General features: G+C 40.5%; 1 protein-coding gene across 5 annotated transcripts in view; it reads left to right on the top strand.

Moving 5' to 3' along the window:
• The window catches only part of malrd1 (MAM and LDL receptor class A domain containing 1), a 93,514-nt gene that overhangs the window by 43,758 nt on the left and 25,260 nt on the right, over positions 1-24,496 (top strand). For all 5 annotated transcript variants that reach the window (XR_002196502.2, XR_002196503.2, XM_020044867.2 and 2 more), the window contains exons 21-22: positions 15,151-15,396; positions 17,701-17,858. Coding sequence is in view for 3 of the 5 variants with exons in the window: in XM_020044867.2 (XP_019900426.2) it covers positions 15,151-15,396; positions 17,701-17,858 (404 nt within the window). In the remaining 2 variants the exon portion in view is untranslated. The remainder of the gene's footprint in view (positions 1-15,150; positions 15,397-17,700; positions 17,859-24,496) is intronic.

Below are 24,496 nucleotides of genomic sequence, written 5' to 3'. Positions count from 1 at the left end.
AAATGTATTTTATTTAAGGATAGTGATCATATAAAGCCAATTATTATCACATAGTTGTTTGACTCCTTTTTAAATCATAATGATAAGCGCTACGTTTGGAGAGGGGTCAACAAGGCCCTATAGTAAACAGAATACTTTCCCCATTGTGAAGCATGGTGGTGGTTCATGATGTTTTGGGGGGGTGAGTTCTAAAGGCACGGGGAATCTTGTGAAAATTGATGGCAAGATGAATGCAGCATGTTATCAGAAAATACTGGCAGACAATTTGCATTCTTCTGCACGAAAGCTGCGCATGGGACGTTCTTGGACTTTCCAGCACGACAATGACCCTAAGAAGAAAGCCAAGTTGATCCTCCTGTGTTTACAGCAGAAAAAGGTGAAGGTGGAATGGCACAGTCTCCTGACCTTAATATCATGGAGCCACTCTGGGGAGATCTCAAACGTGCGGTTCATGCAAGATGACCAAAGACTTTGCATGACCTGGAGGCATTTTTCCAAGACGAATGGGCAGCTATACCACCTGCAAGAATTCGGGGCCTCATAGACAAGTATTACAAAAGCCTGCACGCTGTCATTGATGCTAAAGGGGGCAATACACAGTATTAAAAACTATGGGTATGCAGGCTTTTGAACAGGGGTCAGTTAATTTTTTTCTTTGTTGCCATGTTTTGTTTTATGATTGTGCCATTCTGTTGACCTACAGTTGAATGTGAATCCCATAAGAAATGAAGGACGTGTTTTGCCTTCTCACTTGTGTTTTCTTTACAAGTGGTACATGTATAACCAATTCTCCAAGGGTATGCAAACTTTTGAGCACAACTGTATGTAAATTATAAGTGGAATATGCGGATGTGCAATGAAGTCAAATGCAGTACAAATTGCAATACTAAAAGTGCAATAAGGCAAATCGAGGAGGGCAAAAAGTTTACAAGTATTAAGTATAGTGTATGTTACAAGTGGGATAATAGTTTTTCGGGTACAAATGACGATTTCTAAATGGCAGTCTAGATGTGCAACGAGGAAAATAAAGGAGTAATGTAGTGGGGTAGCATGAGCAACTGGGATGCAGAGATAGCAGCTCTAAGCTCCCCGAAGTAGACATGTGTGTAACAACTGTAAAAACAAAAATGCAAGCACAATTAATGTATTAGGTGCATGTGCCACTGAAATGCAGAGATAGCAGTGGCGAGGTTCCTGAGGTAGACACGTATCTGCAACAACTGAGAAACTTCCATTACCAGGCTTTGCAAGGCAGTGTCAGAGTAGTTCAAAAGCATAGTGCAACAAGGACCTGAGAGGTGGGATGGGGGGTGTGGTAAGGGATGGGTCACAGAGTTCTCTGGGTCACAGAGTTCAGCAGGGTTACAGTGGATGGGAAATAAACTGTTCCTGAGCCTGCTGGTGTGGGACCGAAGAGACCTGTACCGCCTGCCTGATGGTAGGAGGGCAAACAGTTTGTGGCATGGGTGTGAAGGGTCTCTGATGATCCCGCGTGCCCTGTGCAGACACCGCTTGCACTGGAGGTCTGCTATGGCAGGAAGCTTGGCACCAGTAATGTGCTGGGTGGTTTTCACCACCCGTTGCAGGGCCTTCTGATCGGCTATGGAGCAACTGCTAAACTGTAGCGCAGTTTGTCAGATTGCTCTCGAATGTGCAGCAGTAAAAGTTCACAAGGAACTTGGAGGACAGGCTGGCCTTCTTCAGCCTCCTCAAAAAGTACAGGCGCTGCACCACCTTTATGACCAGAGCTGAGGTGTTGAGGGACCAGGAGAGGTCCTCAGAGATGTGGTCACCCAGGAATTTGAAGCTGGACATAGGCTCTATGATGACTGGGGCATGGCTGCAGCTTTTAGACCTCCTGTAAACCACAATGTGTTCCTTGGTTTTCTTTGAATTGAGGACCAGGTGGTTGTCAGCGAACCATGCCGCCAGGCTCATTACACTCTTCCCTGTAGGCTGACTCGTCATTGTCAATCAGACCTACCACCGTGGAGTCTGCGCACTTGACGATGGTTATGGAACTGTGTACAGGAACGCAGTTATGGGTGAAAAGGGGAGTGCAGGAGAAGGCTCAGCACACAGCCTTGAGGTACACCAGTGTTCAGGATCAGGGTGGAGGAGGTGAAGTGTGTCTAATCTGTCAGACTGGGGTCTGTTGGTTAGGAAGTCCAGAGTCCAGATGCACAGAGAGGGGCTGATTCCCAAGTCATTGGGGTTTGTTGACCAGCCTAGAGGCTGTCATCCAGTGTTGAATGCTGTGCTGAAGTCTATGAATAGCATTCTCACATAGGTGTTGGTTTTTTCCAGGTGGGTCAGGGCAGAGTGTAAAGCCGTGGAGATGGCGTCCTCTGTAGACCTGTTTGACCGGTAGGCAAACTGGTAGGGATCCAGTGTTGGGGGGAGGCAGGATTTAAGGTGGGCCAGAACTTAACTTGGGTCTTTCGAAAGCACTTCATGATTGTGGGGTGATTGCAACCAGTCGGAAATCATTCAGGCTAGATGTGGTCGACTGCTTTGGCACTGGCATCTTGGTTGCAGTCTTGAAGCACATCGGGGCAAACACCTGGGTGGTGACATTTTTGGTGCAGATGTTTATGCAATCCAGAACGGAGGAAGAATATGTCCGTATGAGAGTCAAGGGTGGTGCTGTAGAAGTGAGTCTGACCCTTCTGGACACATTAATGTCCCCTGCAATCATGAAAACATAATCTGGGTGTTCTGCATGGTGTTTGCTAATGGCAGCCTGAAGTTCTTTCATTGCTAGCTTAGCATTTGGATCTGGGGGTATGTGGACTGCCATAACAATAATAGATGTAAACTCAAGTAAAGAGGCCTACATCTAATCATCAGGTATTCCAGATTGGTTGAGCAATTACTCCTGGTTAAGTTAGTGTTTGTACACCATGTTTTGTTTACATAAATGCACATTTCACCACCTCTGGTCTTACTGCAGTCCACTTCAATCCGATCTGCTCTGAAGACATTGCAACCATCCAGCTCAATAAAATTGTTGGGTATGTTGTTGTTAAGCCACGTTTCCATGAAAATCATGACGCTGAAATCCATAATCCATTTTTGTGAGATGATTCTCTGTCATAATTCATCCATTTTGTTCGCCAGTGACAGTACGTTAGCAAGTAAAAGGCTACAGTGGATATAAAAAGTCTACACACCCCTGTTACAATGCCAGGTTCTTGTGAAAGAATGAGACAAAGATAAATCTTGTCAGAACTTCTTCCACTTTTAGTGTGACCTATAATGTGAACAATTCAATTGAAAAACAAACTGAAATATTTTGGGGGGATAAATCAAATGTAAAAAAAACTCACAATGACCTTGTTGCATAAGTGTGCACACCCTTACACTTCAACTTTGTTGAAGCACCTTTTGATTTTATTCCAGCACTGTCTTTTTAAGTAGAAATCTATTAGCATGGCACATCTTGACGTGGCAATATTTGCCCACTCTTCTTTGCAAAAACGCTCCAAATCTGTCAGATTGCGAGGACATTTCCTGAGCACAGCCCTTTTCAGATTACCCCACAGGTGTTCAATTGGATTCAGGTCTGGGCTCTGGCTGGGCCATTCCAAAACGTTAATCTTCTTCTGGTGAAGCCATGCTTTTGTGGATTTGGATGTGTGCTTTGGGTCGTTGTCGTGCTGAAAGGTGAACTTCATCTTCAGCTTTCCAACGGACACTTGAAGGTTTTGTGCCAATATTGCCTGGTATTCGGAACTGTTCAGAATTCCCTCCACCCTAAGGCCCCGGTTCCAGCTGAAGTTAAACAGCATGATGCTGCCACCACCATTCTTCACTTTGGGTATGGTTTTCTTTGAGTGATGTTCAGTGTTGTTTTGTGCAAAACATTCCTTTTGGAATTATGGCAAACATTTTCAACTTTGGTTTCATCAGACCATAACACATTTTCCCATGTGCTTTTGGGGGACATGACGTTGTTTTAGCAAAATTCAGCTGGTGGTTGGATGTTTTTCTTTGTTAGAAAAAGCTTCCGTCTTGCCACCCTACCCCATAGCCCATTCATATGAAGAATACGGGAGATTGCTGTCACATGTAGCACACAGCCAGTACTTGCCAGATATTCCTGTAGTTCCTTTAATGTTGCTTTAAGCCTCTTGGCAGCCTCCCTGATCAGTTTTCTTCTCGTCTTTTCATAAATTTTGGAGGGACGTCCAGTTCTTGGTAATGTCTCTGTTGTGCCATATTTTCTCCACTTGATGATGACTGTCTCCACTGTGTTCCATGGTATATCTAATGCTTTGGAAATTCTTTTGTACCCTTCTCCTGACTGATATCTTTCAACAATGAGATCCCTCTGATGCTTTGGAAGCTGTCTTCGGACCATGGCTTTTGCTCTGAGATGCAACTAAGAAAATGTCAGGAAATTCCTACTAGAGCTGAACTTTATTTGTGATTAATCAGAGTCACTTTAAATGATGGCAGGTGTGTAATGACTTCTATTTAACATGAGTTTGAATGTGATTGGTTAATTCTGAACACAGTCACATCCCCAGTTATAAGAGGGTGTGCACATTTATGCAACCAGGTTATTTTACGTTTATTTTATTTTTTTCATTTTCACCTTGAAGATTTCAGTTTGTTTTTGGACATTTCTGATATGGTTTATCTTTGTCTCATTCTTTTACATCACAAAACCTGGCATTTTCACAGGGGTGTGTAGACTTTTTATATCCACTGTAGGTAGTGAAAGCTGATGGGGGACTAACATTAGCTTGGCCTGGGTGTCTCCACACTTCCCACGCCTTTGTTTACAATTCCGTCACAGGCACCACTAGTTGGCAATGCGAATAGCGCCTCCTTGGGCGTCTTTACAATCATGGAGGGTGAAAGTTGTCAAGAACTCTTCCTGTGCATTGTGCTCTGATGTCCAGGAGTTCTTGTCAGCTATATCTTGTATGCTAAGCTGTACTGAGTGAATAAGCTAAGAACTATTAAGTAAATTACTGTTCATTTGAATATACTGGGTAGATGCTGAGCCACGCAATGCACACACGCCCCCATCTTGGTTTACTTGTTCTAACCAGAATACACAGAGGATGAATTGACCGACATAGAAGTTCAGACAGCAGCTGAAGGGGGGGCGATGGTGAACCCGTTAATCCACAACTTTTGTCCAGAATATCTGGAGGCAATGTTTACTTTGTGTATTATAACACAACAATCGGAAGTATTATTTACAATCTGTCTAGTCTCCAGTGTCTAGCCTCTAGTTGAACTGGGTAACTTGATAGAAATGCATTTGCCTTTAATCCTCTTCTAAGCGAACGTGGGTCACGCTCCTCTGCAGTAAAAAAAATATTGCATAGGCTACTCGTATGTCTCTATGGCGAAGTTGATCCATTGATTCTCCCACAATACAACTCGGGAGAGGCAGCGGTATGGTCCCAATTGCAGAGTGGGTAAAATTTATTTTCAACACAACACCAGGAGCAGGCAAACAGATGTAAACAGGCAGATGTCGATACAAAGAAGTTCAACGTTTTTTATCAAATGCACTGAATACCACACCATCATCCTACACAATCAAATCATTTTGACATGACACACAACATCTACATAGTAAGATTGAGAAATATATAAAGCAAAAATATAGCAAAAATTATAGCAATAATTTACATAACAGTGTAAACTAGCAATTTTAAAAATAGTAGGATGGGGAATATGAACAATGTGGGCAGAATTATTGAATAATATAGAAGCACAAAAGGAGCAGGAAGAAGGCAAAATCCAAAATACATGTGCGTATGTCTAAAAGGTTTAGTTAAAGGTGCAGAATAGGATTAGCTAAATAGTAAACAGGGAAGGCGGGCTAGGATCAAAGAACATTAGAAAGCTATTACAAACTCTTGAACAGGCTTAGTATTTTAGTGATTGGGAACTGGGAGGAGTTTTGGTTTGTTGTGGTTGGGATCTAGAGGATCTTGGGATCTGGAGGCTATGCCTTCCTGGTTACGTGGTTGAGAGATGGAATTGTGAAAAGACCTTACAGATATGGCAACGAGTGAAACCTCAAGTCTCATCTCCCCCTTATACCTCTCTTATGACCACTGCATTTTCCACATTTACAAATATTATTCTGAAATCCACCGACAAAAATTGGCTAGCTAGACGAAGCAACTTATCTTTACATAGCTTGTTGACGTTAAAGTTCACGCTCACCTCGATGACATCACTGCTGAAGAACAAAATGGTGGCTATAGGAAATAAAACAGCTGATACTTGTTTGGCCTGTCAAAACTATGAAACTATATAAAAATCATAAATACTTTTTTAATAGGGTAATAAAACATGGTCCAGCTCTTCTAGCATTTGCCAGAATTCACTCATGTTTCACATGCTGAAGTAAAAACCGAAGGCCAAAAATAAACCATTGTTAATGTATCATTTTAAATTCAAGGTGCTGGAATACATGCTAAAAATTGACACTGTACTAATACTTCAGTGCACTGCATAATGCAGAGGCTAATACAGAGTTCACTGTATAATGAGTAATCATGTTATTTAAAATGTATGAGACTAACTGTGCACCAGCAAGTCTGTTATCTACTCAGGCCTCACCAGACATTCTTAGGATCAGCTGGTTAATTATACTATTATTCATTTTTTAATAGGCATAGATACAATGCGCTAATCCTTGCTATCAACTTTTTAGCCTTAATTGATTGAGTCAGTGAAATGAAAACTGTCAAGTTCAGAACTCAAAGCAAGAATCCAACAGTTCTGGTTTGTTAATTATTTTCCACATAGATTGTTTCTTTTTCTATATCAAGAAAAACAGAGGAAAGTAAAATAACACAGTTATATGAACACATTCTGTATGTAGAAAACATATATTTGGCAAGATAAATGAATATCATACAATTGAGAAAACATACTGTAAAACTCATGAGATCTTTTTTTTTCTGAAGTCTTTCTAAAGTCTTAGCCCTTGTATTTCCCTTAACTTCCCCTAATTTTTAGGTGAAGATAGCATGGACCTTTTTATATAGACTTATAACCTATAGTTTGTTTGTATTTTCCTCCAAAATAAAAATGAGAAATTACAGTGAAATTCGTAAATGGCTTAACAGTTTTTACAGCAACAGTGCTTGGCTTACCTTCACATAAATACAGGAACTTGTGAGTGTGTGGCAACTTGTTGTGTGGCAACGCAAAGAACATCATGTGATCATGTGATCTGCACTGACTACCTGATTTGGGATGTGTTCCGAAAACTGCACTGACTACTATCAAGATGTGTTCCCGAAAACTGCCACCAACTACTCCAAACAAATGGTTTCTGAGCCTAAAACTGCGAAGACCCATGTGTTCTCTATGATTTTTCCTTTCAGAAGTTGTCAGCATGAGTCATTCCCAGCTTAAATTTTTAGCCAATTACATATGGGGTGCCAAATGTAAAAGTTGGGTTATAATTTCTTTGCTGATACATTTTCAACATTTAGCTCACTTTCCTCACATTTAGCGCATTTTCATGTGAGGAAAATGGGCTGAATGTGAGGAAAGTGAGCTAAATGGTGAAAATGTATCAGCAAAAACATTGTAACCGAACTTTTACATTCGGCACCCCATAATTACAGATGTTTTTGTTACTTCTTTCTTTTCCTGAAATGTTCACTCTGTTAAAACACTACAAACAGTGCATTTTATGCAGTGCAATATATTAATGGCATATGCATAAATGTCAGGATGCAAGTGTTTGTGGGTCTGTGTTTGAGCCTCCTTGCCTGTCTGTCAGTCTGTCCGCAATGCTCTTCACGCATGTGGTCAGGAGTTTTTTTTTGTCCGAAGTAGCCATCAAGTAATCATAGAATAGTTATTCTATTATGATATTGTAGATTTAAAAAGCAGGAATACAATGCCCTGAAGGAACATGACCCAATAAATACTTTTACTTCATGCTCCATTACCATAACTGCTCTGTGCTGTGAATATAAAGCCTTCCATGGAGTGAGTCAGTCTGTTGAATGTGTGCTTGTGTGTCTTTCTCAGTCTACATGTGTTTGTGCGTGCGCATGCACCTATGTGTCCCTCCACCCTTATTTTATGTAAATGCTTTGCATTATGGAGAGTGCTTGATGTGCCAAATGTACTAGGTGTGCTGCTTTGTGATTGCCGTGAGTCATGTTGTAAATAACACAACCCACCCATACACTGTAAAGAAAGCCCACAGAGAGACAAAGAAAACATCCTATTCTTCATACAGTGGGGAGAACAAGTATCTGATACACTGCCAATTTTTCACATTTTCCCACTTACAAAGCATGAAGAAGTCTGTAATTTTTATCATAGGTACTCTTCAACTGTGAGTGACAGAATAAAAAAATAATATTCCAGAAAATCACATTGTATGATTTTTAAGTAATTCATTAGCATTTTATTGCATGACATAAGTATTTGATACATCAGAAAAGCAGAACTTAATATTTGGTACAGAAACCTTTGTTTGCAATTACAGGGATCATACTTTTCCTGTTGTTCTTGACCAGGTTTGCACACACTGCAGCAGGGATTTTGGCCCACTCCTCCATATAGACCTTCTCCAGATCCTTCAGGTTTCGGAGCTGTCGCTGGACAATACAGATTTTCAGCTCCCTCCAAAGATTTTCTATTGAGTTCAGGTCTGGAGACTGGCTAGGCCATTCCAGGACCTTGAGATGCTTCTTACGGAGCCACTCCTTAGTTGCCTTGGCTGTGTGTTTCAGGTTGTTGTCATGCTGGAAGACCCATCCATGACCCATCTTCAATGCTCTTACTGAGGGAAGGACGTTGTTTGACCAAGATCTCGCGATACATGGCCCCATCCATCCTCCCCTTAATACGGTGCAGGCGTCCTTTCCCCTTGGAAGAAAAGCATCCCTAAAGAATGATGTTTCCACCTCCATGCTTCACGGTTGGGATGGTGTTCTTAGGGTTGTACTCATCATTCTTCCTCCAATCACAGCGAGTGGAGTTTAGATCAAAGAGCTCTTTTTTTGTCTCATCAGACCACATGACCTTCTCCCATTCCTCCTCTGGATCATCCAGATGGTCATTGGCAAACTTCAGACGGGCCTGGACATGCGCTGGCTTGAGCAGGGGGGCCTGGCGTGCGCTGCAGGATTTTAATCCATGACGGCGTAGTGTGTTACTAATGGTTTTCTTTGAGACTGTGGTCCCAGCTCTCTTCAGGTCATTGCCCAGGTCCTGCCATATAGTTCTGGGCTGATCCCTCACCTTCCTCATGATCATTGATGCCCCACGAGGTGAGACCTTGCATGGAGCCCCAAACCGAGGGAGATTGACCGTCATCTTGAACTTCTTCCATTTTCTAATAATTGCGCCAACAGTTGTTGCCTTCTCACCAAGCTGCTTGCCTATTGTCCTGTAGGCCATTGTGGAGAGGTTGGAGTCTGTTTGATTAAGTGTGTGGACAGGTGTATTTTATACAGGTAACAAGTTCAAACCGGTGCAGTTAATACAGGTAATGAGTGGCGAACAGGAGGCCTTCTTAATGAAAAACTAACAGGTCTGTGAGAGATGGAATTCTTACTGGTTGGTCATGCAATAAAATGCAAATAAATTATTTTTGTTTTTTGATTCTGTCTCTCACAGTTGAAGTGTACCTATGATAAGAATTACAGACCTCTACATGCTTTGTAAGTAGGAAAACCTGCAAAATCAGCAGTGTATCAAATACTTGTTCTCCCCACTGTATAATTCCATTATAAAACTGCTTGTGAGATACAGTATCTGCAATCTAATTGGTTTAAATCTGTCTCAAAGCCATGAAAATAGCTAGTAGTAGTATTTGAGGTAAAACAAATCACTATGAAAGTTTTTTTTAAATATAAAATAGCTCAACTAGCCTTTATAACTAGTGTGGAAAAGGAATGACTAACTGAAATTTGAAAGTTTGTGGATAGATAGCTAGTTACTTTATCTACTAAAACCAACATTAGAAGGTTAACTGAACATCTACTGCTATAAACAAGTAGTCAAACATGAAACATAGGATTATTGAGAGTTAAAGATTTTGGTAAAGATTTCTTTTTAAACCACTCAATTTGGGCTGGATACATAAAGGTATGTTGTTTATATTTGCATCATACTGTTTATGAGTACAATCGCTATCATATCATATCAGACCTCGGGAGGTGTGCTGTGGTATCTGGCACCAAGATGTTAGCAGCAGATCCTTTAAGTTCTGTAAGTTGCAAGGTGGGGCCTCCATGGATCAGACTTGTTTGTCCAGCACATCCCACAGATGCTCAATTGCATTGAGATCTAGGAAATGTTGTGGCCAAGACAACACCTTGAACTCATTGTTGTATGCCTGAAACCATTCCTGAACTATTTTTGCTTTGTGGCAGGGCGCATTATCCTGCTGAAAGTGGCCAATGACACCAGGGAATACTGCTGCCATGAAAGGGTGCACATGGTCTGCAACAATGCTTAGGTTGGTGGTACGTGTAAAAGTAAAATTCATATGAATGGCAGGACCCATGGTTTCCCAGCAGACCATTGCCCAAAGCATCACACTGCCTCCGCCGGCTTGCCTCCCTCCCATAGTGCATCCTGGTGCCATATGTTCTCCAGGAAAGCGACGCACACGCAACTGGCCATCCACATGATGTAAAAGGAAACGTGATTCATCAGACCAGGCCACCATCTTCCATTGCTCCCTGGTCCAGGTCTGATGCTCACGTGCCCATTGTAGGCGCTATGCAGCCACATGCGCAACAAACTGCGATGCACTGAGTTCTGACACCTTTCTATCAGTATAAGCATTAACATTTTCAGCAATTTGAGCTACAGTAGCTTGTCTGTTGGATCAGACCACACAGGCCAGCCTTCGCTCCCCACGTGCATCAATGAACGTTGGCTCCTCATGACCCTGTCACCGGTTCACCGCTTTTCCTTCCTTGGACCACTTTTGATAAGTACTGACCATTGCAGACCGGGAACACCCCACAAGGGCTGCAGTTTTGGAGATTCTGTGACCCATTCGTCTAGCCACAATTTGGCCCTTGTCAAAGTTGCTCAGATCCTTACGCTTGCCCATTTTTCCTGCTTCTGACATATCACCTTTGAGGACACTTGCTGCCTAATATATCACATCCACAGACGGGGTGCCATGATAAAGAGATTATCAGTGTTATTCTCTTCACCTGTCAGTGGTCATAATGTTATGGCTGATCGTGTATAGTATTAGGACAGTAGAGTTCCATTTCAGATTGTGCCAGAAAAGCTAGCGTTGTTACCAGACCTTGTAAACTAAGGTCATGCAATGTGAGACTGGGTTGGATAGGAAACGCCGCTACAAAGCCATTTTCAGGTCTCTTCAGTAATGTTCAAGTTTGCCCTCTGGCTTGGCCACTCAAGGGCTTTCACAGACTTGTCCCAAAGCCACTCCTGCATTATCTTGTCTGTGTGCTTATGGTTATTGTCATGTGGAAAGGTGAATCTTTCCCCCAGTCTGAGTAACTGAGCGCTCCGGAGCAGGATTTCATAGTACTTTGCACCATTCATCTTAATCTCTATCGTGACTAGTCTCCCAGTCCCAGATTCTGATAAATCAGTTGTTGTTTGTTCATGGGTCTTCTACCTTAAGTGTTGTCTTCAGCAAGTGAAATGCAGGCTTGATCAAGTTGAGACCAGGTGACTGACTCGGCCATTGCAGAATATTTCACTTCTTTGCCTAAAAAAACATCTGGGTTGCTTTCACAGTATGTTTTGGGTCATTGTCCATCTGTAAAGTGAAGCGCCGTCCAATCAACTTTACTGAATTTGGCTGAATCTGAGCAGACAATATATCCCTATACACTTCAGAATTCATCCGGCTGCTTCTATCTTCTGTCACATCATCAATAAACACTAGTGACCCAGTGCCACTGGAAGCCATGCATGTCCATGCCATCACATTGCCTCCACTGTGTTTTACAGATGATGTGGTATGCTTTGGATCATGAGCCATTCTAAGCCTTCTCCATTCTTTTTTTCCCCAACTGCGCTGGCTTTTTTAGATGTTTTTTGGCAAAATCTGGCCTTTCTATTCTTGAGGCTTAAGAATAGTTTGCACCTTGTGGTGAACCCTCTGTATTTGCCCTCACGATGTTTTCTCTTCATGGTAGACTTGGATAATGATATGCCTACCTCCTGGAGAGTGTTCTTCACTTGGCTGAATGTTGTGAATGTGTTTTTCTTTGATATGGAAAGGATCCTACGATTATTTACCACTGATGTCTTCCGTGGACCTCCAGGCCTTTTTGTGTTACAGAGCTGACCTGTCCATTTAAAAAAAAAAAAAATGCAACCTAAAGATGGCCTGTTTCACTTGCGCTGAGAGTTTCTTTGACCGCATGTTGGGGCTTCACAGCAACAGCTTCCACATGTGAATGCCACACCTGGAATCAACTCCAGACCTTTTCCCTGCTTAATTGATGAAGATATAACGAAGGAATAGCCCACACCTGTCCATGAAACAGCTTTTGAGTCAATTGTCCAATTACTTTTGGTCCTTTGAAAAAGAGGGTGCTACATATTAAAGAGCTGTAATTCCTAAATCCTTCCTCCAATTGGAATGTGAATACCCTCCCATTGAAATTGAGAGACTGCACTTTAAGCCCATATTCATTATTTAAATGTAACTTGAATATTTTTTGGTTAACAGCCAAATTAACAATACTGTCAGTGTCCAATTATTTCCAGAACGAACTGTATAAATATAAAATATTGGACATATTACATATATATGCAAAATGTATGGCTAGCATTCTGGGCAAATCGGACTGCTGCGTGTCAATGCTTACTTATGGTGTCTATCAGAATACGAGTTGCACCATTGAGCCAATTTCCAATTGAAAGATCCAATTTTGTATTTACAATTACACTCTCCAATTGGCTCATCAGGGGGATCCACCAATGAAGTGGGAAGTACCACCCTGTTTGGTTGACTATGTAAAAATGGTGTAAGCCCTTAATAGTCAATGCTAAAATTGCCTTTTGGCCACTAGAGGCCTGTGTCTATCTCACTGGGACAGTCTCAGTGATTGGAGAAGGCACTAGTCAACCTTAGATTGACCTTGAAGTAGAGGCTTCTGAGCTCTTATATCCCATAATGATCACCTTATTAAAGGCCATTCATCCTTGTGAAAATTGAACATTATTCCGTTTTTATTGACTTTTTTCTACTCTAAGCGTATTCCGACTTTGAGGAATGAGAATACGCATGTGCCAGCTAGATATCAGTCATCAACAGAGGTATGGAGTTGTCTATATGTGTTTTCTGACCTTGACATAAAGATGCGTTACACGCTTTTTGGTCGCTGGTTGTAAGTGTCACTGTCAAGTCAAAATGGGACGTGAAAATTTTAAACTATGTCATGTATGTGCCAATGTGTGCACCATGTCATCAAAACCACTCACTTTCTCATTTGTAATTTCATGGCTTACTGAGAAATTGTAGTTATTCTGCTTACAGATTATGCACATATAAACACATTTTTATACATTTAGCTCACAAGGGAATGTTTAAACAATATTGGTAGTAATTGCAAAACGTAGATCTTTAATTCCCTAATAATTTCACAACTTTTGTGAACAAGGAAACCTGTGCCTGCCCCCATTTCACCAGACCACCACCAACACTCAATAATATATTTATAATATTTTAAAAAATTATACTGCTACTGTACCTAAACTATGTACAGCTGAGAGGGAAAAAGTTAGCCATGTTGGTTACTCTAGATGACACTGGGATGTATTTGCCCACAAAAATCTTTGACTGGCCAATGGAGCATTTTACTGTCTGCAGTTTTTCTTCCTCTGCTGTATAATAAAATAAGGAATGTACTGTAGGATACAACACCCTTGCTCTGGTCATTCACGCTGGCATTTCCTGGTGCATGCAAATGGAAGTAAGGTTAGCTAATTGGCTTTTTACAATCCAGATGGCGACATCCAGATGGCGACCAACATTCCAAGATGTATATTCCATTCTCCTGCACTAATTAAAATAAACATAACTTTCTTTTACTTTTTTATTAGCACTCAGCTGATGACGTCATCTAAATAACGAATTAGCTAACTATCTTTGCTATAGTGTGAGAAATCTAACTTTGGACTTGAGATGCGTTTCATCCCTTGTACCCATGACCATATTACTATGGTGGTAGCAGATTCCTTCTTGTTCTCTGCACCTGAAGAAAGGGAAACAAAGGATTACGGGGGGATTTAACCATACTTCTTTGCTTTAATTATGGGGACCACCCCTCTTCATCACCCCTCATGTCCACAAATACTCAAATACTCTCAAACAAAAAATCGGACCCTGCTGGAATGCCTAGCTCCCATAAAGCCTAAATTCCAGCCTCATGGCCCCTCAACCACTGCCACCATCTCCTCGGCCTCCCCCAAATACAAAGCCTAATAGCTCTTCTCCTTTATCCTCTGAAGCCACTGACTAGAAAAGAGGCTAACGTATCATTCAAATTGGGTTTCATGCTTTCACAATTAGTTTTTTATAGATTCAAGGTTCATTCTTGGACATTTGATGTTATTCAGTATCAGGGCCATATGTATGAAGTGTCTGAGGGGCACTGATTCAGGATTAGTTTTCTTTTCCGAGATTAGCACTCGCTCATTTAGAAACTTGATGCATACAGGCTCTGCTTATGTTTCTAGGAATTGCTTGCCTAACTTGTGTGCATTGACATTTGATAGCATTGTGAACTCCACTAGATGTGCATTATGAAAGTTATAAAGTTTGGATCATACATTGATCAGTGTTGTTCTTAAGCTCCCTCCTCTTCACTGTCATCTGACCGTGTGCGTGTGTGTGTTTATAAAAAGTTTTCTTTGTGTGTGTGTTTGTTGTGTGCTTGCAAGTACGCACTTTCATGACTCTGGGGGTGATAATTATTCAAGCTTAGGCCTGCCCAAATCCACAGGAAATTCACAGACCTGACATAACTGATTATCTACTATAGATATGTTACTAACCTCATCCAATTGACCTCTGACCTGTACTGATGTCTGTCCGTCTGTACTGTCTGTCTGACTGTCTGCTTGTTATCTGTCATTCTTTCTCATGAATTTGTTGTACAATATAATGAGTGTGTGTGTTTTCCCTAGGCTCCTGTCCACTGGGCCACCTGCAATGTGAGAACGGCCAGTGTTTCCATCAAGACAAGAGCTGTGACTTCATAGATAACTGTGGCGATGGCAGCGATGAAAAGGATTGTGGGACTTCCTGCACCTTCGAGAATGGCCGCTGTGGTTGGAAGAGCTCCATGGCCGACAACTTTGATTGGACGTTGGGTGTGGGCTTGGCCAACAGTATAAGACCGCCATTTGACCACACTCTGAAGAATGAGCATGGTAGTGTATTGTTGTTAATAGCCACATGCTGAAGAATGAGCATGGTAGCATATTGTTTTTACTAAATGAGCATTGTATGGTAGCATATTTAAGCAATTAAGCACAAGGACATGTGGTATATGGTTTAACATTTTTCTTAGGCACAGCACATCGCAGAGTGCCTGGAGTGAATAACTGTAGAATATTGGCAATTTACCCCAAACCCAGAGCACGTCTGGTTGCTCTTTTAAACCAGCTACACATGCAAATCGAGTAAAAAATTATGTAATTGTCTTACCTGTGGTATGCAGTCTCATATACCACGGCAATCAGTATTCAGGATTTAAACTACCTGGTTTATACTGGAAAGTGTGCTTGGTAGGTTATTCTGTTTATTTACCAGTCTTTGAAGAATGAGCATGGTAACATATTTAGTGTATTTTTCTATGCTACAGCTGGCGTCTTTGACATTCTCCTATTCTCAAACAACCTGTTACCTATATAGGGAAAGTACGAAAAGTAAGACAATTAAGCTCCCTATTATAAGTCACACTGGATAGCACCTTCATCTAAATAAGGTAAACTGAAATACAGTAACTTTTTACACAGAATTAACCTGGAATTTGTTTACACCTCAATTGGCATCCTATCTGGGGTATAGTTGTGCACTACATAGGGATTAGGTTAGGAGGTCATTGAAGATGCATGTTAAGTCTTGACTTCCTTATCTTCAACATCTTCAAGTCTTGAATTAACTGGTTGTCAACCATCAACGACCACTTTAGAACTATAATGAGCATCAGTTGGTCAACGTGCCGCAACATCACATGATGCTCAACCTTTTCAAGCTTCACTGTAGGTCTCACCCGTTCGTGCTCCTTCATAAGTAAATTGTTGTCTAATCGGCCAACATGGCCAAAGCCACATGTTCAGATTGTTATCTGACAGGATTTCATTTTAGAAATTCCCTATCAAGGCCAGTCCGCAACATCCCTTTGTGACTTGAAAGGTTTGATCATTGACTTTTCGGTGCCCTCTGAATTGGCAGTCACTTGGGGGCACTGAGGTCAGTAGCAGTGATTACATGACCACCACTTTGACCCCTCTCCTTCTCACCCCTTTGACCTTACTGTAATTTGTTGCCAGCAGCAAGAACAGCCTGAGAAGTTTGTCGTTAATCTTTCTCACCTCTCTCTCTTCCTCTCCCTCTCCATCCCTCTCTCTCTCTCACCTCTCTGTTTTCACATCTGAAACATGTGTTTACATTGCCAAATCAATTGGGGAAAAAAGAAAGATGAAATAAATAATAAACTAAGAAATTCAAATTATACTGTACACATACATTAGAAGCATTACAAATGATGAACTATGTACAGTGTTGTAACAATCTGCAGATAGTATGATTGGCAAGGAAACATATATAAATATTGAAGTATTGTTTATGTTTTGATGCTCCCGGGTCAACGGGTCACAAAGTCTTGCGCCTGTGATTCTCACATTGTGGTATTTCAATATGGGAGTTCATCAATATTTTATTTAATATCCAATTCTGAGTCTGTACATCGTCAAGGGGTTCCTTCTTTTTGGTTCAGTCACAGTGGTTGGTCACATGTAGCATTCCAATTTGCTATGGTTTTTGCTCGAATATTTCCAGTTTGTCAAATAGTTCTTTTTTTTGTTTTCTCATGATTAGTTTTTTTCTGTGTTGCTGCGCTGGGGTTCTGTGGGCTCCAAGACCAGCTGGCTGAGGTGTCTCTTCTCTTGGTTAATTTCACTGTAAATAATGGCTTTGTTAAGGGTGGTTTGATAATTGCTTTCCTTTTGGTGGGTGTGAAATCTAACAACTCTTTTCTGGATTTTAGTGCTTGGGTCCCAATTCGTCTCTGCATTCGTTATTTTGAGGTATTGCGTTGTGCAAATACATTGAAAATTTCTTTACGTCCCAGCTCAATTGGACCCTCAGCATGTATTCAGATTTTTTGGGATGATAAGTGGAGTCTACCTCATAGCCACTGGCTGGACTGTAAGTGATTCAGAGTCTGCATGAAGCGTTTTTGTTCTTCTCCTTTTTCGTATTCTTTTAGCATTCTGTTTTCATGGACAGAGAAAGTGGGGAAAGACAGAGGAGAGGGTTTTTGCTGAAAGGGTAGTTGGCCATATTCAAACCTTGTCCGCTGCTGTAGCATGAGCACGAATAATTCTAAAACAGACCCTGATTGGGATGTGGCGTTTTATAATATTTTTGATGGCGTAGAAGGCCCTTCTTGTCTTGTTTCTCATTCACAGCCTTATTGAAGGTACCTATCTCTCTCTTTCTCTCTGAAGGTCATTTTGTCTATCTGGAGGCCACTCCTGTTGGATTGAAAGGTGATAAGGCTCACATGAAGAGCTCTGTGTGGAAAGAGTCCAGCGCCACCTGCACGCTCACCTTCTGGTACTACCTTTCCCACGTAGGATCCGGCACCATCCGGTTACTGGTCAAGGTAAGTTTCAAAAGACGTTACGTTCTTTTACTTTAGATTGAGGTGTGGAAGTTACGATTGCATTGCTTGAGATTGTTTTGTGTGCAATTTGATGCATTACTCTCTTATGCATCATACAGTAAATGTTTAACCAATTTCGAGTTTTTGCCGTAAGCATGGTAATCTTCTCATCAAATGATGCCATGCTAGTGACTCGGGTAAACAGGGGCTGTGTCCAAAATATCACACTATTCCCAATGGCTCCTGGTTAGTGCACTATGAAGGGGATAGATTTTCATTTGGAAACCAGCTGGCCATTGTTAAAGCTGCGGTCCTGTTTCCTTGCTCCCCTGTTATTTGAGTGGTGAGCCAAACACCTGTCACTGGAAGGTAGGGGGCAAGCACCGGGTCTGACCCACATGACCATCTGGTTCGCTGGCACATGAAGTACCTCTGGCAACACCGCTTGTCAAGATGACCCATCGGCATTTAGTTTTTTCTTGACTTTGTCTTTGTCTGACTTGTGAGCTGTTGATGTGTATTGTTCATTGTTTTGCTTTGGAAGAATTCTCGTTTCTTACATTACGTTGATTATTGACTGTCAAAAATTTAGATCAGGTGTGTATGCCCAGTTTTTTGTGTATGTGTGTTTGTGGATTTGTGTATGTCTACTGTATATGTGGACTGCTCTGTTTTAAATGTGGGTGGTTGCTGATCATTGTCATCCCAGATCTATATGTGTATTAGGTGCTGGTTGGAAATAAATTCTAGATACTGTATGACTTGAAAACCAGCCACTAGGGGCTATGATGAGCACTAATAAATGTAAATAGATTGGTGGTTTGTTAGGTGTTTGTCTACAGGGACAGTGGATGGACTATATAATGTTTACATTTTGAGTCCAAAGGTTGAGTTCTATACAGTACCCTACAATGAATGCAGGCAGTCTGCATTTTAAAAACATAATTATTGTATCGTTTCAAATCAAAAGTGCTATAATACAGAGTCAATTAAACCAGAAAAGGATCGAGGCAAGCCTAGTTCAGGCTGCCAGCAATAAAAAGTGATAAATGTTGTTGTGGTTATTGGATTCAAACCTAGGTCTCATTAACCACTACACCACAGTGTTATACATTTTCCCATTGTCGGTATAGCATCTTGACATTAGATTTGGTCATGCATTAACATCATGCCAGGTTTGAATATTTTGCTAGACACCATTAAGCATTGTGTTGAATGACTAATGTTTCTTATGAAGTTTATCTCCACCATACATTGCGTCTATAAACAGTATGGCTTTTGCCACTGGCCGTTTTAACAGCTTATTAGCCAGTACTACACTTACTAGTATCTAACTTACTACTTGGAATAATCATAAGAATTGACAAATTTGTAGCAAGAATGAATATGAACTTTACACTGCCAAAGCTATTTCATTTCATGGCACAACATTTTTAGTTTTTCTTTCATTCATGAATGACAGTGATACAATAACTATCAATATATGTGACGAAAAAACGAGAGAATCGTGGAAATCCCTACTCTTTTTCTTCCCAAGGGGTTTTGATTTAGCCTACATCCCAAAAAGCATGCACGGATGCATACTTTGAAAATCTACCAGAAATTGTAAACACTAAACAGTTTGATTTTAGGCTTACTATAACATAGCTACTGAAGGTTGTGGCCAACGAAGTTTTTGTCTATCCGGAACAAATTATAATGCATAATTTGCTTTGACTGTGACGACATTTTAATGCGGGTCCGCGTCTGTCCGGGTCAGTCAGTCACTCATTCTGTAAGAGACATTCGCTCTTCTTGGCCGGCTCCGCTTACACGGTCCGGCAAACATTTTTACTTTGTCACTATCCTAATAATCCTGGAGTTCACAGTGCATCATCACAAGTGCTTTCAATGCGAACACGCAAGCAGTATGTGTTAATAATGCTCAATGTCAACAATTGCATGCAAACTTGGTGTGCAGTAAGCAGGAAGCTGTCTCCAAATATGTTGGGGCCATGTCTGAAAATAATTGGGGGCCCCAGAATGCAGGACCCTGTTTGAATTTACCTAAGGGGCCTGTGCAAATTTTTTTGTAAATCTGTTTTCCCTTTTAGATAGGAATTGTACTGCAAAAAAATGTTGGGCAGTATTTTCTATCAAGATAATTTGGTATTGTTTAACATGTGTAGCATGTTTACCCCAAAGTTTCTTGGATTTGTGTTTTATACAGATATTGTGGTGATGGGAAATCTGAGAGGTGCATTTACAACCTTCCATTTAGGGATGTAGCCTTTTGTGGCTTGTGTCCGCTAACATTCCCTGGGTTGTTAAAAGTGTATATTACCCTAACATCCGTCTTACTATTAACTTAACTAACTAGCATGCAATGCAAGAATGAGGTACAGTGATCAGCTTTCACTAGCGCATTAACTTTCCACTTCACATTTAGAGCCTTGTTGCTTTGATGAAAGTGTAGTCATGGCTAAGAGAATGTTGGCTTAATGAGTATATGTTCTATTCGTGGCATGAATAAAACATGCATATTTTCACATTTTTATGTGTAATTATGTATTAATGTAAACTGTTGTAATTATGCTTTTTTGGAAAAGAAACTATGAATGTAATATTATTGTCCCAGAGTGCATGGATGAAATTACCTCTAATAGTAACAGTGGGTGTGCTATAATTCTTGAGCTTGCTGTATTGTTGTCATGAAGTGTGGTATATACATTGTATTTTGAGGTCTAAAAAAATTATTATACAGTTATACAATATTTTGAGGCTGCAAATGAGTTATTTTTCCTTTAAATAGATTTAAATAAGGTAACAAATTACTAGGTTGATTGCTGGAAAAAACATTATTGGCATTATTCCAACAAAAAAGACTGCATATATTTCACTTCATGGACAAACTGGTGGTATTTAGGCTGTGTGCGAATTGTAAGAGTTGTGCCCCCAAAAGTCATGGGCCCCAGTGTGCTCACATTGCACCGCCTGAACCTACGCCCTTGTGTTTCTTTGTATGTATGTGTGGCTTTCTGTGTGTGTGCCTGGGTAGGAACCTCTCTTTTCAATTTGCAGCAAGTCATCATGTAAATCCAAACCTATCCTTTCATTTCTCCTCTACCAGCGAAGGGTGGTATCCCACCAAGAGGAATTAGCATTTCATCAAGCCTCCCCTGGTAAAGGAGGTGACTGTTATGCTAATGACGCTGATAATGCCTCTTGCAAGGGACTGAAGCACTAGCGCTGAAGTGAAAGACTGTAGCAGGACTCATGGTGCATGGTAAGAGTATTAGGGAAAGCTCCGGGTACTAAAAGCTGAGAGGAAAAGGGAGATAAGAGTTTGATCTGAGTCTTTCGTGAACCATGTGTCTTGTCAGAGGTTAGTTCCTCTGAAATCATTGTCCTTCAGAAATCATTTAACCTCTACAGAATCCGTTATGGCTTTTAAGGTTGCCATCTCTTTGATTTAAGAAGATAGAGGAATTGTAATATTTCTTAGTTTTTTTACAGAAATGTGCCATTCGTATTCAAAAACTCCTTAGAGTTCTTTAAATCACAAGAAAAATAAATGTGTGGCTTGGGGATTGCGCAGTGTCTTATAAAAGTGAATAAAAACATAATTCACAACAGAGATCTGAAATCACATGTGGATTTATATATTGTAGTAGCCCATTTCCAAATATGACAGTAATCTATTTTTACTTATTCAGTTAGCTGAGCTGCATTGATTTGATATTGACCCAACCAGGTTATGGATTGGCCCATTAGAATGGTACAACATGCTGGGCTATTGTTTGTGATAGCTATGTGGTTGTATGAAGCAACCATTAGAACGCTGATTTAGGATCAATTCCCAATTGTCCATACAATCAATATGTATATTACGATGTCCAAGCCAATACTGGTAAACTTAACATTATCCGCCCAGGAAAGTGATTCCACCCTACTAACTTTCATGCATGCAGGATTTCAGATGTGTTCTGATTACCATCTTTTATGTAGATGGAACTTGACCTTTCTGCAAGGTCAATGTCGAGATGGAGATGAGGAGACAAAATGTCCCGTACAATCATGGACATTAAGATTACATGGACAGGAAGAGTGGGAGCAAAAATGATGGTGGTCGGCCATACATTAATATAGATGTAGAGTGTGTGTGTGTGTGTGTGTGCATGTGTGTGTGTGAGAGAGAGAGACAGAGACAGAGAGACACTGACCTCTTGTCCCTGTAAAGAATGAAGATTAAGGTATTCTCTGTTACTATTAAAATGTGTAGACACTGCATGTTAGTCAGCATTTAGGGCATGCGTGTTGAGAAGACAAACGTTTTTATGCGCTTACAGTGTATACACAAGCACATACAAACACAGACAGACACACGGTGGAGGAGTGAACGTTTGTGACACTTTCAGCATTTCCTATCTGTCTGCTTAGCTTACGTTATCAAGTCTTAAAAATAGATAACATGAACTGGATTGAACAAACAGTCATGGTTTACTTTAATGAGGAAATCTATCTGACATTCAGATTTTGTTGGAAAACATATGTGAAGTTGTAGATTAATCAATTTAAGAAGGGATATTGAGGATTTGCATATTTTTGTAGTTTGTCCCATATTATTTGCATGGAATCTGTAACTCTACAAACTCATTGGATGCACTTGCATGTTATGAGTTATTTTCTGCTCAGTAGTAACTCTGTTGAATTACTTGTTATTGTTTTTATGTACACTGCTGTTAAAATGTTTGGGGTCACTTATAAATGTCATGAAATGAAAACACACATGAAATGAGTTTGAATAGGAAATATAGTCATTGACAAAATTAAAAACAATTATTTTTAATTGAAAAATAAATGTTGTCCTTCTAACTTTGCTTTGGTCAAAGAATCTTCCATTTCCAGCAATTGCAGCCTTGCAGAACTTCGGCATTCTAGTTGTCAATTTGTTGAGGTAATATGAAGTGATTTCAACCAATGCTTCATGAAGCACCTCCCACATGTGGGATTGGCTTAATGGGCACTTCTTATGTACCATATTGTCAAGTTGCTCCCACAACAGCTCACTAGGGTTGAGATCCGGTGACTGTGCTGGCCACTCTATAGACAGAATACCAGCTGACTGCTTCTTCCCTAAATAGTTATTGCATAGGTTGGAGCTGTGCTTTGGGTCATTGTTCTGTTGTAGGAGGAATTTGGCTCTAGTCAAGCACCGTCCACAGTGTATGGGCCATTGCATTGCAAAATGGAGTGAATGCCTTCCTTCCTCAAGATCCCTTTTACCCTTTAGAAATCTCCCACTTCACCACCACCAAAGCACCCCCATACCATCACATTGCCTCAACCATGCTTAACAGATGATGTCAAGCACTCCTCCAGCATCTTTTCAAAAGAAAGGTATTTTCGTTTCTGACCATTTTGAGCCTGTAATCGAACCCATGATAAATAAAATATTTCAGCTGTGCAAAAATAAAATGTATGATCAATTAGCCTTTTAAAATAATAAACTTGGATTAATAAACACAACATGCTTTTGGAACACAATGGGCCCCTGTACGCCTATGTCGATATTCCATAAAAAAATCTGCCGTTTCCAGCTACAGTAATCATTTACATGTGTTTGTGGTCAATTTCATGTTATTTTAATGGACAACAAATTTGCTTTTCTTTCAACAACAAAGACATTTCTGAGTGACCCCAAACTTTTGAATAGCTGTGTAAATAAGATGTTTCTGAACACTGTATCCTGATAATTATCTGGTAAAAAAAGCTAATGAATAATGACGATTGAAATAATGCTAACCTCCTTTAATTGGTAATGTTGAAAGGTTAGCAGTTTACTATGCCTGTGGGGACCTCAAAACCCATGTCTTTCTGAACCCTTAAGCCAACCCTAATTGTAACGTTTACCCTAAACCTAATCCCTCAGCTGAAAATAACCATTGTCCCTACAGGGACACAATTTGCATTTTTATTATCCTTGTGTTATTTTTGATACTCGGCAGGGTTGTAAAACCTGTACAGACACACACACACACACCCATACAGCTCTGTGTACTGTGGATAATGGCTTATGCCATTCTGATGGACACAACTGTAAATACAATATGAACAGAGAAGTGGTCTGTTTGCAAAGGTGTTTGTAGAACAAATGGAAGTAAATGAACTATAATTATGACTCCGAAGACCTTGATAGATTGGTATGGAGAGAGAACTGCATGTACCTGGTTTATATTGTTAATAATTTATTCTTTGAAGTTCATTTCTATCCACCGTGCCCTGTATTTATATCAGCATTGAGTCATGATCAGACTTGTAAACACTTAAAATCTGAGTCTACAGTATTTTCTGTGGTGTACTACCAGAAACCTATTGGCCATTGTCAAAAGTAGGGTAGTGCTTAGGAAATAGGGTGCCATTTGCAGAATATGAATCTGAGCTGTCAGGAGTCACAGGACGAGAGGGGCAAAAGTGTGACACATTTCTCAAATTTCTACAGGCTTTTTTCGACGGTAGTAGTTTCAAAGCATTTTCAGTAGTACATACAGTATGTAATTCATTTCTGAGTCAGAATATTTGCAGTTTTAGGTAACACTAGAATATTTCTCCATTGGTTAATTAAGGAGTTATAATTGTGCAATTAATGGTTGTTTAAG

Source organism: Esox lucius, chromosome 21 (assembly GCF_011004845.1).
Source record: "Esox lucius isolate fEsoLuc1 chromosome 21, fEsoLuc1.pri, whole genome shotgun sequence".
NCBI lineage: Eukaryota > Metazoa > Chordata > Actinopteri > Esociformes > Esocidae > Esox > Esox lucius.
This window is presented reverse-complemented; position numbering and strand designations above follow the sequence as displayed.